This window comes from Podarcis vaucheri, assembly GCF_965113315.1.
Source record: "Podarcis vaucheri genome assembly, chromosome: 12".
Classification (NCBI taxonomy): Eukaryota; Metazoa; Chordata; class Lepidosauria; order Squamata; family Lacertidae; genus Podarcis; species Podarcis vaucheri.
Genome location: NC_138750.1, coordinates 6,281,294 through 6,299,397, shown reverse-complemented (window position 1 = coordinate 6,299,397; position 18,104 = coordinate 6,281,294). Strand labels below are relative to the sequence as shown.

The 18,104-nt window shown below is 41.9% G+C and overlaps 1 protein-coding gene across 5 annotated transcripts in view; it reads right to left on the bottom strand.

The window, feature by feature from the left end:
* GLI3 (GLI family zinc finger 3) overlaps positions 1-18,104 on the bottom strand; it is a 235,289-nt gene that overhangs the window by 92,606 nt on the left and 124,579 nt on the right. For all 5 annotated transcript variants that reach the window (XM_082192711.1, XM_082192714.1, XM_082192712.1 and 2 more), the window contains one exon: positions 5,791-5,896. In XM_082192711.1, the coding sequence (XP_082048837.1) occupies positions 5,791-5,896 (106 nt within the window). The remainder of the gene's footprint in view (positions 1-5,790; positions 5,897-18,104) is intronic.

Here is an 18,104-nt window from a genome sequence, read left to right as displayed (position 1 = left end):
TTTAATTAAAAAAATATTAAAACATAACTATAACTACGAAAACGATCTGTTTGCTGCCTGCATGTGTAGTACTGCACACATACAAAAGTTGCAATTCTGCACTCACTTACTTGAGAGTAAGCTCCAATAAGCATAGTGGGATTTCTGCATGTTTGCAAACACAGAACTGCATTGCACAGAAGGAAGTGGTTAACAATTCTCTGTTGAGTCCTGTAAGTAACTTCTATACATTGGCATTGCACCCATGGTAGAACTGGATCATTCCAAACTTACTTCTTTTGCAGGATGTTGGGGCTGCAAATATTCAGCTGGTGAATATTACTGATGTAGAGTAAGTTAGTTTATTTGTGCTACTAATATAATTGTGCTTTAAATTTATTTTGTTTTATAGCTGTTGTTTTTAGAGCTGCTACAGATGTTGTGAAATTATTTCTTATTGCAGATTGCCATGAGCCCACAGGAAGGCAGGATATAAATGTTTTAAATAAAACAAGCTGTTTTAATAGTACTCATCCCAAAACAGAAATGTGTCTTGTTTTTAGAAGGCAAGACACGCACAAATTCTAATGCTCTTTAAATGCTGCTACTGAAAAACAGTTTAAGTTTTACGTTTATTCATGCTAAGCTGTAAATTGAAGATGTACAATAGGAATACTAAGAAATCTAAACAAGTCCTAACAAACAGGTTTCATTAACTCAAAGTGACACATTTCAGTACATATTCATAAGGTTGGGGAGGGGGTTATTATCTGGCTGTAATTGCAGTTGTTCTAACACCTAATAAGCTATGGTTGGAAAAACAAAGGCAGGTTAATTTGTGATTTCCTCTACTCATTTGGAGGCAAATTAAGTGTCAAACAGCTAATACGGAACATATTTCATTTTATGAGATTCTAATTTAATTCTGCACCATATCGTTGATGCCTTAATATGGGGTGGTTTATCTGAAAGAGGAGTAATTTATAAACCTTTTTTCAACGGAATCTTTAATGATAGGATATGATAGCATAATTATAGCAGTGGCTGCTTGTCCTAAAGTACACTACAGCATCTGACAGCAATTCCATTGCCAAGCTAAACCTTTATTCTGAAGGGCTTCTTGACTCTCTTGTGTATGTAATTTTGCTCCAGAGTTAAATGGGATAAATAATTTCTGTCCTCAAGTAATTAAAGTAACTTGCTAAGATACCATTTATCTTTCTCAATGGGAACATCTATTAAGGACACCCCTTGTTCCATTTTTCTTTTCTTTTACTCTTGTCCTCTCCTGAATCCCCAGAAATGCTAAGGCTTTATTTATTTCTTCACCCGGTTTCACTGACAATAATGCTTACTATCCATTCAAAGAAGAAAGAGAGAAAGAAGCTGGCTAAGTAACAATTAACTTGGGAGAATGACCAAATAATGGTACGTAGCCGACACAAAGAATTTCGTAGCACAACTACCAATCAAGCCTTGTTTGCCTAACCTCCTGCTCTATCACTGAACACAAGACAAAATGCCAAGTCCTCCCTCCAAAAAACTCTGGCTCCATTCTCTACATAGAATTTCTCCCACCTGCCACTTTTCTTTCCCCTTTCTCAGCACAAGAGTCAGAGAAGGGTTTCTAATGCTAACCAGGAGTGGTTTGATGTCATGGACTGGCTGGATGTCAAGGAATGGGGAGAGGCACCAGCTAGGGAACCCCCAAGGGAAGAAGACTCAGAGCCAGGGAATGGGGGGTGGAATGACAACGAGTGGTCAGAGGGTGAAGAGAGCAGACTGGGAGGAGGTGTCGGAAGCAGAAGAGACGACAGGGTTTAGTGAGCAGGAAGAGGCTGTGACAGAGGGCAGTTCAGAATCAGAGGCTGTCTACTTACTGCAGAAGTAGTAGTAAGTAGACAGAAAATGGTATTTTGACCTTGACAGAAGATGCAAAAAGTCTTGCTGGGGTTATATCCAATGCTCAGAGAAGCGGGATGTGGGTGGTGCTGTGGTCTAAAACCACTGAGCCTCTTGGGCTTGCTGATCAGAAGGCTGGCTGTTGGAATCCCTGCGACGGTGTGTGTTCCCGTTGCTCTGTCCCAACTCCTGCCAATCTAGCAGTTCTAAAGCATGCCAGTGTAAGTAGATAAAAAGGTACCACCGCAGCAGGAAGGTAAATTGTGTTTCCGTGTGCTCTGGCTTCTGTCACAGTGTTCCGTTGCGCCAGAAGCAGTTTAGTCATGCCGGCCACATGACCTGGAAAGCTGTGGGCAAACACCGGCTCCCTCGGCCTGAAGCGAGATGAGCGCCACACCCCATAGTCGCCTTTGACTGGACTTAACTGTCCAGGGGTCCTTTACCTTTACCCTTACTCAGAGAAGACCACTGAAATTACTGATTCTTAAGTTAGCCAGGCCCATTAACTCCAACTGGTCTGCTCTGAGTTAGAACGAGAATTGGGCACAACCCTCCTTTCCCTTTTACTTCTGATGTGTGTTTATTGTGATTGTTACGAGGGAAAATAATTAACTTTCAAACAAAGATAGAAGATCTTTTAGGCCAATGCATACATTCAGCAGAATAAAATGTTAAGGCTTTTCCTGGAATGCACCACTGTAAGGAAAAGCAATCTGAACATCCTCTGTTCCAAATAAAACTTCTCTGCACATAGAAGAACAGCATGTGAGATAAAAGGCTGAACACCTCTCCTTGAGATGCTAATTTGCTTTCTAGAAAGGGGTTTTTTCAATGGGGAAATATTAAAAAATGTTATCTCCCACCTTCCCTCTGAAAGGGTACATCCCAACAAAAGCTTTACTGTTAGATTGAATGTCTGAATGTCTCAGAGATGAATAGAACCTAACAAGTCACACCCAAGCTTGAGGACAATGCTAAACGTAACATGAAAGCCACATTACACATTCGCTTTGGTCTGCAGACCTAAGAAGAGTCTGCAACCCTCAACTAGGGATTAAGTCCCACTGAACTCAACAGGACTTATTTCGGAAGTAAACATGATTAGTTAGGCTCGTGTTGTAAGGTTAAGAAAAGGCACAGCAATTCATAGGCCTTCTTTCCAAGCCAGTTCTGCATGCTATTATTCTCATGGAGTGTTGAATTTTCAGCAATGAGTGCACGGGGGTGTCCTCAAAAAGGAAAAGGAAAAGTCTTTGAGCCAGTTTAATTCAGACCATTCAAATGCATTTTACTGCGCAACCAAGTACAATCCAAATAATAACAGATGCAAATAACCTCAATGGAAAAATAAATCACAGTTCCTGGAAGTCTTCTCTCCCCTCCCACTACTCCAACTGTAAATACAGGGTCCCCTGCTTTTCAAGCCCAAGGAAGAATGCAACACAGATTTATTGCTAGCCTTCAGGCCAATTTCTTCTGAAATTACAATTTGGCTAATAAGAGACTGATCCAAAATAACTGCTGGTAAAATATTGTGTATGTTCTTGGGCATATCGTTAGGATTGTTAATATCAATTAATTCTGCTCACAGAAGACGACTTGTTTTAAAACAAATTCATTTTTTCCCTGCAGTATATATGTAATTACACAGCTGTAACTAATAGCCATGGAGAAGCAATCTGCCATCTAAACAACTAGCATTATTCTTCAAAGTATTACTTGTGCTTTTCTTCCTTTATTTCCACACTGTGAGAGAGATTATTAGAGATGATTAAATGTATATATCAAGCCTTTTAGCAAAGGACTGAAACTGCTTTGTGGATTTGGGTTTTTATGGATTATAGTAGTTCTTCTGGATTTTATAGTTGAAAAGAAGACACTGGAAACGCCCCCCCCCGCCCTTCCCTTCTATGTTGACATACCTTTCCCATCCATAATAAAGCAGTGTTTGATTTTGAATAGAGGCTCCCCCCCCCCCGCGCGCCTAATACATGCTTTCACTAGTATTTTTTTGTTAATTTAGTGTAAACTGTCACACTTGCAATTTTGTTTGGATGACAAATCCATCAATCAAATGACTGGGTGTACATGCATGCAACAATTGTAGACTATGATAATCTACCCCCCCCAAAAAAAAAAATCATCCCCTTTCATAGCAGTAACTTGTAAAAAGCTTTTGACACCATGGGATATTTTTAGCAAGAAAGAATTCCAACCTAATCGAAAAACTGAAAAGGGGGGAAAAAATCTTCCAGGAGGGGGACACGCCAGTCCCAGTTTCTATAGTGATATTTTACAGTGTTTGGTACTTTTTAATTTAGTATTTATAGAATGACAACTCATAGAATAAATGTCAACAAAATATATAGGTAATAGTTGGTAGCTACCTATTATAAGTTTCACTGCTAAGGCAGTAGGATTGTTTTGCTTCAGTGAACCCACAGACAGATAAACCCCAGGCATTCCAAGAGTAAATCTTGCCCTTTTGCTGCACCACAAAACCTTTCCAAAGGTATAATAGAACATTTAAGCACCTCAGTTTGCAAATCAGCAAGCACCTTCAGGGATGCACACTTTCTCTCTCATTCCCTCTCTAGCTTTTCTTTGTATTTCTTGCAACATGCAACACCGCAGACGATGGATTCTCTTAATCAGGTTGGCCTCTCTTAACCAGGGGCTCCAATAGATTTGCAAACCCAGTTTAAAAGGGAACCTATTTAGCATTAGTCGTATTTAGCATCAGTGCAGAAGCCATGGTAAGGTAAATCCATGGGAATGAGAAAGGGGAAACATGATGCCAAAATTGGACCCAGCATTGTATCTGCACAACTCAAAAACTCAGGAGCTGTTTACCCAGTGAGGCAAAGCCACAGCAACAGCCTTCCAGAAGCAGCATTGTGGCTGTTTATCAGGAAGGGCTGTGATGATCAGGGCTGGACCGTCCATGAAACAGACTGAGGCAGCTGCCTTGGACCGTGGAATCCAAGGGACACTGCTGCAGAAGTGAGAATAAATAGCTTATGGGTTCCTGTGAAATCTTGTGGGGCTCTCAAGGTCTTGCTGGAACCCAGAAGCGGTTGCATTGCAACCCCAGTAAATAAAGTTTTGGTGGGGATGGGCACAGGGTGTCTCAGGTGGCAAAAGAGGACAGCCACCCCTGGTGCTGATGCACTGATGGAGCCAACTCAACATTTCCATGAGTGAGTCTGTATAACCTTGACCTCACTGCCACCTTGGCTCCACCCCATCAGACAGGCAGCTCCTGTAAAACACATGCAGCTTTCCCTGTGTTTTTCTGGTAGCACAGATAGGAAAGCCATGACACTCCAAAACCTCCTGCTGGCATGATCTCTTGAGTCCATTGCGGGGAATTATACACGTGTGTGTGTGTGTGTGTGTGTGTGTGTGCGTGTGCGCGTAATCACGCTTCAGTCCAGCCAAGTCTGACACTAATTTGGCTACCCTGCTCCTATCAATCCCAATTTCTCGGATACTTTGCAAAACGAAGTAGAAATGAAATACAGATAGGAACCAGAGTCAAAAAAGGCATGTCATAAGAAAAATTGTTTGGCTTTCGTGTGGATTCTTCCAGTCATGTGAAAGGCACTGAACCAACACCACAAAGTTATCGCATCATCTGGAGCCAATTTCCATTACACACAGAAGGTGGTAGCATAAGAGCACCTCTAAACATGCACAGTGTGTCCTCATTGCAGTCAACCCATCCACATTTAGAGAAGGAGGGCATTGCTTTTAAACTATGGGGAAACCTCTTAAAGGGGTCTGCTAAGGGAAGTTGGTCTCCCGCTGCTATAGGTTGCTCAAGCAGCACAAAAGATGCAGTGACCTATGGTGTTTTTCTTCAGCTGTTCTTTAGTAAGGCAAGGTGCTGCAAGAGTTCATACTTACACATGTAGCGGAGGAATGGGAGACGGTTCGTAATGGTAACGCCCTTCATGGTGTCTTGCGTCAATTGGAACAGGAGGGTGGAATGCTGGGAAAAGGTGAGGCGGATCTGAAAAAAGAAAGATGGGTTTCCAAATCTCATTGTTATTGTCCCTTAGCAGTATATAATATTTAAAAGATCCTGTAAACAAGTCTGTGTGTACACACTGCCAAAAAAACCCAAAGAAATATGTAAGAAACCTGCACCCAGGCAGCCCCAAACGCTGTGAAAAGAAAATATGAGTCGTATCTACACGGATAATACGAATTATGAACATTTGTATATTTTCTCTTACTTTGCACTGTTAAACTATTTTGCCTAATTCTGCTATTCATGGGGAAGGATAAGGATCTCTGCATGGCATGGAAGCTCTGCCCTCTGGCCTTTGGTTGGCACCCATCTGTCTCGGGAGGCAATGGATGACTGAGCCTTTGGGGGTCAAACCTCTGGCCACCGAAAACCTCACTGAGCAATCCTGTCGACTTTTCTGGTTTCAAAGTGCACTGCCCATACACTACCACCCATGGCTTAGGAACACAGCAAGAGGCCTTGTAGCTAGCCAGACTATTTGTCCATCTAGCCCAATTTATTCCACACTGGCTGGCAGTGGCCGAAGTGGCTCATTCATATCACTTGCTACGTATTTCTGTCTGGCTAGAGGTCCTGAACCAGAGACCTTCTGCTATGCAAAGCATGAGCTCTATCACTGAGCTACGGCCTGTCACAAGCAGCCATAAGGCTTAAAAAAAGAAAAGAAAGAATACAGAGATTCTCAGAGAATCACACATTATTTTGAAATTTTCCGCACCCCTGAAGACACCAACCTGCCAAAAAGCATGAAGAGGCACACAGCAACAATAATATTGCACAGCGCTGAATATACCTTTGCATTTACATGAGCTCAAGCCAAATGTGTAAGATACAGAGTTTGGCTCATCCAATTTGCTTGGCACACATGAATATTCATGTCTTAATTTTAATATTCTCTTTTCATCACTTTAATGGAAAATTACATAAAGAAGTCTTTAATAAATAATTGCAGTGCGCATATGTGAAGTGTCAGATCAAAGAGATCAGCTAGCCTTTCATAAGCACACCCCAATATTTATTATTATTAGCATGTGTTTCTTTCTTTTTTTTAAGTACTTGTAAAAATATAGTGTAGCAAAGTCCACTGGAAAGTACTACTGGAGCTGCCCCCCCCCCAATACCTCCCTAGTAATGTTTCATAAATGAAGTGCATGATGGAACATCATCAGGATTAGTGTTTCTCCACCCCCTGCAAACAGCAGACAATTAACTGGGGGTGGGGGGAGAGGAAATGTTTACTTCACTGCGTCCTGTGTTTATTCCACCACATATTAGTGTGGCGAAATATGGAGAAGCTGCAGCCACATCATCTCTCATAACGTCTCGTTGGCCACAATTTGTTGTAGTGTCTTGGGTGAAATGACAGAGCCTATGCAAATCCAGGAACATCTCCTCCTCTTTCCATTCTCCCTCACATGTTCACAACAGCATTAGTGGAATGCAGAAGAAACTGAGGTTTCACTTGGAAGCTCTTCCACCAGCCTCCCATATGAAGCGGTAAGAAGCAAAGAACCCACAAAGAACATGCAAACCAGAACTTGGGTCACAATACAAAAAGGCTGAAAAATCCCTGATGTCTGTACACTATTTAAAACATGCAGCCTGACAAAAGACAGCTGTTTATAGTAAGCAAAACAGATAATAATTTATTCCTAATGGATGGAAGTGTTATTATTATTATTATTATTACTACTACTACCACTACTACTACTACTACTATACTGCCCTTCATCAAAAGTTCTCAAGGCAGTTCCCAATATTTGGAAATCTAATGAGTAAGCTTCTCAGACACCATCCACATGAACAGAGACCTCATTTAAGTTCACATCTTCACACATTTCAGATCATATTCAGATCACAGTTGCCATAAAAAGACTTTAGATTCTGACTCTTAAATCACTTTCTTACCAGCAAGTCTGAATTGATCCTGAACCTTGGGGAACTGCAATGGATTGCTAATGTAAACGACAAAGTACCACTTAAAACAATAATTTCTAGCTCCTCTACTTCTGTCCTCCCTCTTAAACACAAACATATAGGCCTTGATTCGTATGGGGAAGTTCTCTGCAACCCCCACCAACTTCCACAAGGCTCAGCGTGAATCATAGGGACTCACAGAGGCACGGAGCTGACACACATTTCAGTTCATGTGGAGCAACCTCCGTGACAAACAACGAGTCTTACTTAAGAACTTGGATTTGGATTCTCCAGTAGAAAACATTAACCATAAATGCTGTGATACCTCATAAAAGATTGTTTGTATTCATCTCCTCCAAGACAAACATCCCTTCACATTGCTTGAGACCCAGGCTGCCAAGATCGTATTTCTAAAACAGGCACATTAAACAGCTTTCGGTGTGGGTTTCTGTGGAGTGAGGAAATCCTTAAAAAGCGGCCAATTCCTTTGCATCTATCCTGAAATAATGCCACCAATTCTACCCACATTTTATCTTCTTTGTTAAGAGACATGTTGGAGCATATAGAAGGTGAAAGCTGCCTGTGGTACAAAGGCAAAATCCTAAAATGTTTACATTGACTAGAGCTTCAACACAACAAACCCTGAGCCTGTTCCAGATGCAGAATTCCTCTTCGATACCAGATCAACTAAAGAATCCATCCACTTAAGCCAGGCGTAGGCAACCTAAGGTCCGTGGGCCAGCCCAATCACCTCCTAAATCTGGCCCGTGGACAGTCCAGGAATCAGCGTGTTTTTACATGAGTAGAATGTGTCCTTTTATTTAAAATGCATCTCTGGGTTGTTTGTGGGGCATAGGAATTTGTTCATTTTTTTCTTCAAAATATAGTCCGGCCCACCACACGGTCTGAAAAAGGTTGCTGACCCTGACTTAAGCCTAGCTAATAGGGAGCATCCATAACTCAGTGGTAGGACCACAGGCATTGAATCCAAAAGGCTTGGAGCACAATCCCCCAGGTACTTTCAGATCACCCTTACTTACAAAGAAGCATCAATCCTAGCAGCCTGATGTATATTCTTCATGTATAGATGAATGAGGACCATATGACTAAATTCCTACATGGAAGGCACTTTCAGGATCACGCCTGCTGATAGTTAGCTTTCTGTACACAACTGCAAAGCCCCTATGTTTTCACATTAACTCATACAAGAAAACACAGTTTGTGAAACAATGCAAGTGCTCTTAAGCATCTAAGGGCATGCAATAGTATTATATGCAATTTAAATACTGTAATATTATGTCGCAAGAAACCTGATCATGAATTTAAAGAGCACCCTTTTGTGAGGCCCCTTGCATTAAGCTCCTCACTGGTTCTTACTTGTTCACAGTTTCCATTGTGTGGGGAGGGCAGAGACAAAGTAGTCAATCACTGTAACAGAGCTGTCTACAGCCACCAGCATGATGAGGAGAAATCCGAAAAACTGGCATTCACCATAATTATCCAGCTCAGAGTTTATTCCTTACACATGAGCAATACAGCTGTGGAACATCATAGCTCAAGCAGGATGTATGCTAAGTTGCTGCACTCTTGCCATCTCTTGTTGCAACCCTTGACAAAATACCACATGGTGATTTTTCCAAAGTCAAGCTAAAACTGCTGAAGCAGAATAAAGTGCCACTAAAACTGGCTACCCCCTATTTATCATACAATTTCCTGACTGATGGTTTCACAAACCAGCTGCTAAGTGCTGTGTACTCTACTGCCAAAAAAGTAACATGTGAAATGGGAGAAAGGGGGGATAATGTACTCAACCATTGAAATCAATTGCACCAAGGGAATTGAAACTCCACACAGCTCACAGGTAAGCAGTAAATTCTACATGCCTGTGGGTGCAAAGGGGGGGGTAGAAACACTTTGAATATTCATACAGAAATCTTCTTCAAATACTTATTTGAAAGAGCCCCTACAGAGAGAACTTGACTTGAACCAGACTGGGGGCCCTATAAATATGTAACTGGGGTGTGTATGTGATTTATCTATGTATGGCTTTTATAGCTGCCAGCTTGGTTTCCTGTTGGCTTGCTCCTCCTAATACAATATTTTTCTTATTCTATAGTCTTACCAGAAGAGGAAAGGGCATCAGTCCTTAAATTGACATCTGCCTCATCTACCTTCACTCTAACCAATATTTCCCCAGTGAAGAAATATACTAAGGATTGTCTGATCCCCAAAGTGCCAGAGGAGGAAAATATATGAATAGCGCCTATGGAAGTGGAGTCCTTTTAAATGAAAGTCAGTGTATAGGGCTACACTGGAAATATACAGGACTAACTAATCCAAACAGTAGGATATAAGTTTTTCTTTAATGGGTCATGCTATGATAACACAAATGAGCTGGAACCCATCAACAGTTTCTGAGCAGTTTCTTTTTTCAACATTAAGGACTACATTATTCCCAAGCTACGGACAATGCAGAGCAATACTGGCAATGAGAGGCTTTTATGACCTTCCCTATTTCTCTACAAGGTCAATGACTCTAGTTCTCCAGGGTGTTTCAGGAGCACAACTTCAAAAGTATACACAAGGGCCAGGGGGTTGCTGAGAACTGTGACAGACATGGAAGCGTTTCTCCTGAACACCTTTTTCTTCTTCTTTTACTCTGAAGGGATTCCTCCCCACCCCAACTATGGGGAACCTTCAGTCATGTAAGTCTCCACCTGCAGTAGTCCTACAATTTAAACACAGGTATATTAGTGATAAGGATGCTGATATTTGTGAGCACAGAGAAAAGTACTAGCCATACCTTCCAGGAGCTGCTGAATCAAGAAGAAACAAACCCAACTACTACTCCAGGTGAGGAAACCACAGTTAACTCTGCCATCAAGCCCTCAAAATCTTTGGCTCCAAAGCCCAAGGACAGACCTCTTCTTTCAGCTATCACCTTTCCTTTCTGTCTTGATTTTGTCTCCGGCAGTTGAGCAGTGGTTTGGGAGAAGGTTTTTTTCTGTGGTTTTTTTCTTTCTTAAAGTGAAAGGCATCTGTTCCCTTCCTCAAACAAGATATTCCCCTTGGGCTTTAAAGCAAAACTTTTCATTCTGCCTTCATAATGAATAAAACAGAATCTCCTGTGAGACTTTAATGATAATAACATTTTCTATTAAAATATCAAAGCAAATGCAATCTTCTTGGGAGGCTTGCTGAACTGAGGGCATGGTTAATACAGACCAATAGGAGTCCTCTGACAGGCATTAAAGGTTTTCCAGTATCTTTCTTATTTATCACTTGTCTACCTGCATATGTGTAATCAACATTTTGCATCAATGTGAAGTCTCTAAGTCAGTGCTATACCCATTCCTGGAGCATTACTTCCCTCCTTTGAAATAAGAAATGCAGAATATGAACACACTGAAGATGTACCATTAGTGCATAACTCAGCAATTCTGCTTCATGATCTTAGAATATCAGTTCTCATAAAGGCTTTGTTCTATTGGTCTATTGTTCAATTGGTCTGGTAAATTCACATAGTGCTTTATAAACTATGTGCATGGTCCCAGGGAACAGCTGACTAACTTCAGTCACATCTAATTTTTCATTCTAGCATGAAAAGCAAACAAAAAGGAAATAAAGAGAAAGGCAATTAATATTCAGTTTCTTCTCTTGATGATGAAGTATTTTTCAGGGAGTGATGGGGAGGATACATACTGCTACATTTGTCAGTGAAAGTCAGGCTGTGGGCATCTTGCCAAAGAATGATGGTTGCAGTTTTGCTTTTCCCGCATAGAGTAGAAAGCAGCCTTTCAGCTATATGTGAGAAATTAAGAGGTGTGCCCTGGGAAGGGCTCATCAGAGGAAACATGCCCCTTACCTAGGACTGTAAAGATGGCAGTGTGCACAGCTTTTGCCATTGTCTGAACTGTGCCCCCAACTGCAGGCTGTAATTGGGGACCTATGGTATTTGGCAAGGGAATATTGTTTGTCCCCTCTATACGCCAGATTGCAGCCCATTTTGACTTTACAGTGGTGCCCCGCAAGACGAATGCCTCGCAAGACGGAAAACTCGCTAGACGAAAGAGTTTTCCGTTTTGGAGGTGCTTCGCAAAACGAATCTCCTATGGGCTTGCTTCCAAGACGAAAAGGTCTTGCGAGTTCCTGCGAGTTTTTTTTCCTTCCCCCCCTTTTTCTAAGCCGCTAAGCCGCTTATCAGCTGATCCGATAAGCTGATAAGCTGCTAAAAGCCGCTAATAGCGCTAATCCTCTAATCCATCAATGGGCTTTGCTTCGCAAGACAAAAAAACCGCTAGACGAAGAGAATCACAGAACGGATTCTTTTCGTCTTGCGAGGCACCACTGTATGTGGGCAAAAATGTGTTCCTGCTATTAATACTCATGACTCAAGTGCCACTTTCTACAACTTGGTACCCTCCAGACATTTGAGACAACAACCTCCATTATCTCTGATGGTTGGCCATGCAAGGTGGGGCTGGTGGGAGTGTAGTCCAAAGCATCTGGTTGGAGATGGCTATTATAATGTTTGAGACAGGTTTCCCCTTCATTTTCATTTTGTCTCAGAGAGGTGTGCTTTCCTTCTCTTTCTGCCTCAGAAGCCAATTTTTTCTACGCATTTCTGCTCCTCTCCTTTAGACTCAGCAACAGAGTCAACAGAAACAGTTGACTATGATCTCCATGTACAGTGCCAAAAGTGACTAGGGCCATGAAACAAAAGCCCTGGCAAGCAGAAACAAACGCCTGCATTGGTCTTCTGTCCCTGACATTTCAAAAAAGTAGTAGGTTCTGACGGCTACAGTCTGGCTGAAGCCACAGCACACCTGGAACCTGAGCTGGAGACCCTCCAGGTCTAGATTTGGGTGCAACTCCTAACTGCCTTAGCCTGGTCCTGGTGGGGGCCTTGAGGAGATGTCCCCAGTGGTGCACAACCTTTCAAAACAAAAATAAAGAAAGAAAAGATTGCACTGTGTTTGACGGAGTCCCCTTACTTCTCATTTTGTTTCACTCATTACACTTCTGTGCATGGCTCCTTTGCGAGTTTCCAGCGCTCGTTCCTAGCAATACATTGTTCCAGCTGGAATTCCCACCTTGGCAAAGCAAAGCAGCGGGACCAAGTATTACACACACTTGGTGTCTGTTTTGCCACCTTTGTGTTTATGTAAACCAAAACACCTTGTGGGAACATACTTTATTTGTTTTCAGTGGTTCCCCAACAATCTGGGTGCCAAATGCTTGGAGAAGTAGCTATCTGAGCTGGAAGGGAAAAAGGCTGGAAACATTTTCAACAACTGGCAGCCACTGAAAGCTCCTTAGCAGGCCAGATTTGCTGCAGGTATTGGCTAAATAGCTGTTGGCTGGCTTTCAGCTAGAGCACTTTATTGCTTTCCACAGTCATTGCAACTCCACTGTGTACAGATTTAAAGACCTATGTTTAAAAAAAGAAAAACCCAATATTTTAGTAGTCCTATTATTACCTGTTAATAAGCAAGCATGCTAAAATTCCCCTATCAATGTCAATTGGCTCCCAGAAGTTAATATTATTTACTTAGTGATCGCCTAGAATTTACTAAGAGCTGTAAAACAAATTTAGGGAGAGGCTGCAGCCCCAGATGGAGGATTAAAGGTGTCACTAAGGGTGGAAAACTGGACAGATCTGAGCCATTTCCCCATTGAAATGGACAGGAAATGAGCAAGAGCATGGCAGCGCACAGTTTTCATTCACGCCAATGAGTTCCCAATGGACTGTGCTCCACGTTACTTAGTGGCAAGCAGAGTGTGTCACTTGGATTGTCTGCTTTTGGCAACTAAATGCCTTGGGCTGGCTTGGAACTTCAGGATAATTCCGTGTTACGGCTCAAAATCCAAAGGGATGGAATTGTGTGGTTATTAATATAAAAGGTAGTTGTGTTGACCAATAAGAAAACTTCCGAATTCCATATTAGGGCAACAATGCCTTTATTATACCAACTAAAATGTCACAAAAACACACTATTTTCATGACTAGCTTGTCTCTACTGTTAAGTTACCTCACATGGGGACTGGCCTAGCCAAATTGGGAGGAGAATGTTTTCACGCCCCAGCAAAGAAGTTCCGCCTTCATCTTTCCCCATGAAGAGGCAGGCATCTTTCCAAACATGCTCCGCAATGCCTCGCCAGGATTACTTTGCAAGATAACTGCATGGCCAGATACCGAACTATGGCCAAGAAGAGAATCCAAGTCTTTTGCTAGTGTTAGGTGATAGGAAAGATGCAAACAGACTCTTATGATCCCTGAATGTCCTTAACTGGCTCCACACACTAGACAGCACTGGTTCGTTTTTCCATATAACCATCAGGCCCAAGTGGTTATTGAAGATGCGCAAGACGATGGTGGTAAAGGAAACTATTTACTTCCTGTCAATAATGTGTTTTAATAAAAATGCATCCATAGTAAGCTTTTTTAAAACAAAACAAAACTGTATTTCTTGAGTAAGAGGGGGAAAGCATTGTCAACAACAAAAGTGCAGGGATACACAACACAATACATATTGTTCTCTCTTTCTCATATTTGTGTGTGTGAATATATGAGAGGCCAAAGAAATTTGCTAGCTATGGAGTACAGTTTCCACTTAAGCTCTGCTCTTCGCAACTGGTATAACACCCCTTTCAAATTATCTACAGTTCTACATCACAAGTATAGGGACGCGGGTGGTGCTGTGGGTAAAACCTCAGTGCCTAGGACTTGCCAATCGCATGGTCGGCGGTTCGAATCCCCGCGGCGGGGTGCGCTCCCGTTGCTCGGTCCCAGTGCCTGCCAACCTAGCAGCTCGAAAGCACCCCTGGGTGCAAGTAGATAAATAGGGACCGCTTACCAGCGGGAAGGTAAACGGCATTCTGTGTACTGCGCTGGCTCGCCAGATGCAGCTTTGTCACGCTGGCCACGTGACCCGGAAGTGTCTCCGGACAGCGCTGGCCCCCGGCCTCTTAAGTGAGATGGGCGCACAACCCTAGAGTCTGTCAAGATTGGCCCGTACGGGCAGGGGTACCTTTACCTTTACTTTACCTTACATCACAAGTACATGTGTATAAACTCAAGAAAACAAAATAGAAACAAATGGCACACTCTGGTCCTGTCACAATGTTATTTGGAATTGGAGTCTTTTCCTGGAATGCGTGGAGATCTTGTTTTGCCACGGGCCCTTTTTTATAACTTCTGGGTCGTTGTGGTGTTCTTTAACAAACTTAATAATGTGCTCTCTGCAAGAAAATGACAAATTGGACTCTGCCAGAAACTGACAAAAGAACCCCCTTCCTCTGTTACTTCAAATGCTCTGTCGCAAGTGAAAAAGCAATTTATCTCTCTCCCCAGCCCAAACATTCTGGGCTGCATTTTCTGCTCCTCTAAGGTCCCTGCACATTGGTGTTTACACCATGGATAAAGCTCACACCCAAACAAGCAAACAAACAAATTCAAGAAAAGTGAGGCAAAAACAGTTCCATCTCTAGGTTCCAGCTGTGTGCTTTAATCCAGCTGCTCTGGACTCCTGCCTGGCTGCATGCATGTTGATGGGATCTTCCTACAGTCACATCTTTTTCCTTCTGTGGTGGTAGCAATAAAATACATAACACCAGGAAAGTTTATGCTACTGCATATAAATCAGCCCCAATGCACAGAAACTTTCAGCTCCCAAAACGCATTCATAGCTTTCCAGAATAATGAGAAAATGGAATTCTCTAAAAACCAGAGTTCCTGATTTGGATGATTTATTAAGACTGAAATCAGAGAGCATGACCTCAACTAAATTCTGTCACACAGAATTCAAGCATTTTTGCTTTCACAACTGGGACTAATGAGTCCCCTGTAGCCAATGTGGGCAAGGAAATTCTGCACACTTACTATACCCTATTTCACCTGTATACGTTGGCAAAAGAAACTAATATACATTATGCATAAACACATCCTTTGCAAATACTGCGACTATGCGGGTGAAGATGTATTTAAAAACAGACATAGCATGTCCCAATCTACATGTTAGCACACTCTGGGAAAGTTTTGAAATTTAAGAACATTCTGGAATTATTAAATCATATAATTCAGATTGAAGTGGTGATGGGCAATGGTTCAGATGGCTTTTAAAGCACTGGTTTCCAAAGGATTATACAAATTTATAGAGGAAAGGCCTGTCCACTGCCGATAGCTAAATGGAATCTGAGATTCATAGGTAGAATTGCTGAGGATCAGGCAACTGAGGGTAAACAATGGAAGAGGTTGCTGTCTTCTGCCTGGAGGCATCTGCTTGGCCAGTACTGTAAACAGGATGCTGAACTAGGTGGAATTCTTGGTTTGATCAAATAGGCTTCTTTTATATGTAAATAAAACTCTTGAAGCTAATTTCCTAGACCTGCCCTAAGCACCTACGACGTGGCGGTCGTAGAGCATAACTTGCAACTCACCAAACCAAATGTAGCACACCAACCACGTACGATAGCCCACCAAAGGATTATACAAATTTATAGAGGAAAGGCCTGTCCACTGCCGATAGCTAAATGGAATCTGAGATTCATAGGTAGAATTGCTGAGGATCAGGCAACTGAGGGTAAACAATGGAAGAGGTTGCTGTCTTCTGCCTGGAGGCATCTGCTTGGCCAGTACTGTAAACAGGATGCTGAACTAGGTGGAATTCTTGGTTTGATCAAATAGGCTTCTTTTATATGTAAATAAAACTCTTGAAGCTAATTTCCTAGACCTGCCCTAAGCACCTACGACGTGGCGGTCGTAGAGCATAACTTGCAACTCACCAAACCAAATGTAGCACACCAACCACGTACGATAGCCCACCAGAGACTTAACGGACATCCTGCTTTTACTGCCATCTGCAGAATACAAAAACAAGATAGCTGCCACACATCTTACAGGCCTGTGTGTCGTTTGGTAGGTCTCAACAAAGCACAAAATGTACTCTTAGAGTGGTACTAGTGGGACATTATACAAGTGTTGCAGATACGTTTGTGGCCTGCCTCACACTCAACAACTGCGAAGTAGAAGTAACTTCAAGAGGCGTCTAAAGTGGCTGATTTGTAGATCAAGCTCACCCATGTGCAGTGAACCCACCTTGCAGACTAGCCCCCATCACGTCCTCTCCACTAGCCCCCAAGCCAGCTCATGGGATTTGTTCCTGCTCTTATTTCCATTTTCCATTCCCTATTTCCATTTTAACCTAATGTTGCCACAGGAATGCTCATCAGCTCATTGGTCAGGAAATGTGAAACGTTGGCGTATGCACATGGTCCCTGGAAGGTTCCCCATGAGGAAATGCAACCCTTGGGCTGAAAAAGGTTCCCTCACCCCTGCAATAAGTCCCATCAGCTGCTGATAGATTTGTACTCTGAAGTAGTGAGCTACTTTGGAACCTCATGTTTTATGTTCTGATCTATTTTCTAATATTTTTAACAATTCTATATGTTTATAAACTTGATTGTATGCCACCTACAGATTGCCCTGTGTTAGGCAAAAAAATACAATAAAGTAATTAATCATTAGTAAAAACATAATTTTTACCTCTCTCTTTTCTTGTTTGCCTCCCACAGTGCTAAAAGGCTTGTGCCTGGAATTATGCAAGAATGCAGTCCTACACATGTCTACTCAGAAGTACGTCCCATACAGTAAAATGGAATTTACTCCCAGGTATAAGTGAGCATAAGGATAGGATTACAGCCACATCCTGCAGTTCTATTTTTGCCATTTAAATGGTCATTACTGATATAAACCCACAACTTCCCAATCTGGCATCTCCTTCAATATGCAGTTTTCTGTCTGCCAAATCATTAAAGAAAATTAAATCCAAACACAGATCACTTTTCCAGACCTAAATCTCATTCTTTTACTATGTGTGTACATTCCTCTGAGTATAAGCCTATGACTATTTTCCCTTTTCATCATTCTGATCTTTCTTTCCAGATAAGATGCCTTTAGTACTATACCAAGTTCTGAACCAATGCCACATATTTTACTCCTTCTAAATCATTCATTTTGCCCAAAAGTTTTGTAAATCTTTCCAAAGAGTGATTTAGTTATTTAATACTGACTTGCTCTTGTTCTTTCAAGTATATTTTTACATATAGTGTTCCTAATAACTTTGTTACATTACTACAGACTATTCTGAGTTCTACCAAACCATATTTGCCAGAATCTCTCTTCCTTCTTTGAGGGTTAATTTTTCCAGTCCTTTCTTACCTCTCCAGTAGGTTCACACATTTCGGAAATAGTTATCACACACCAATTTTC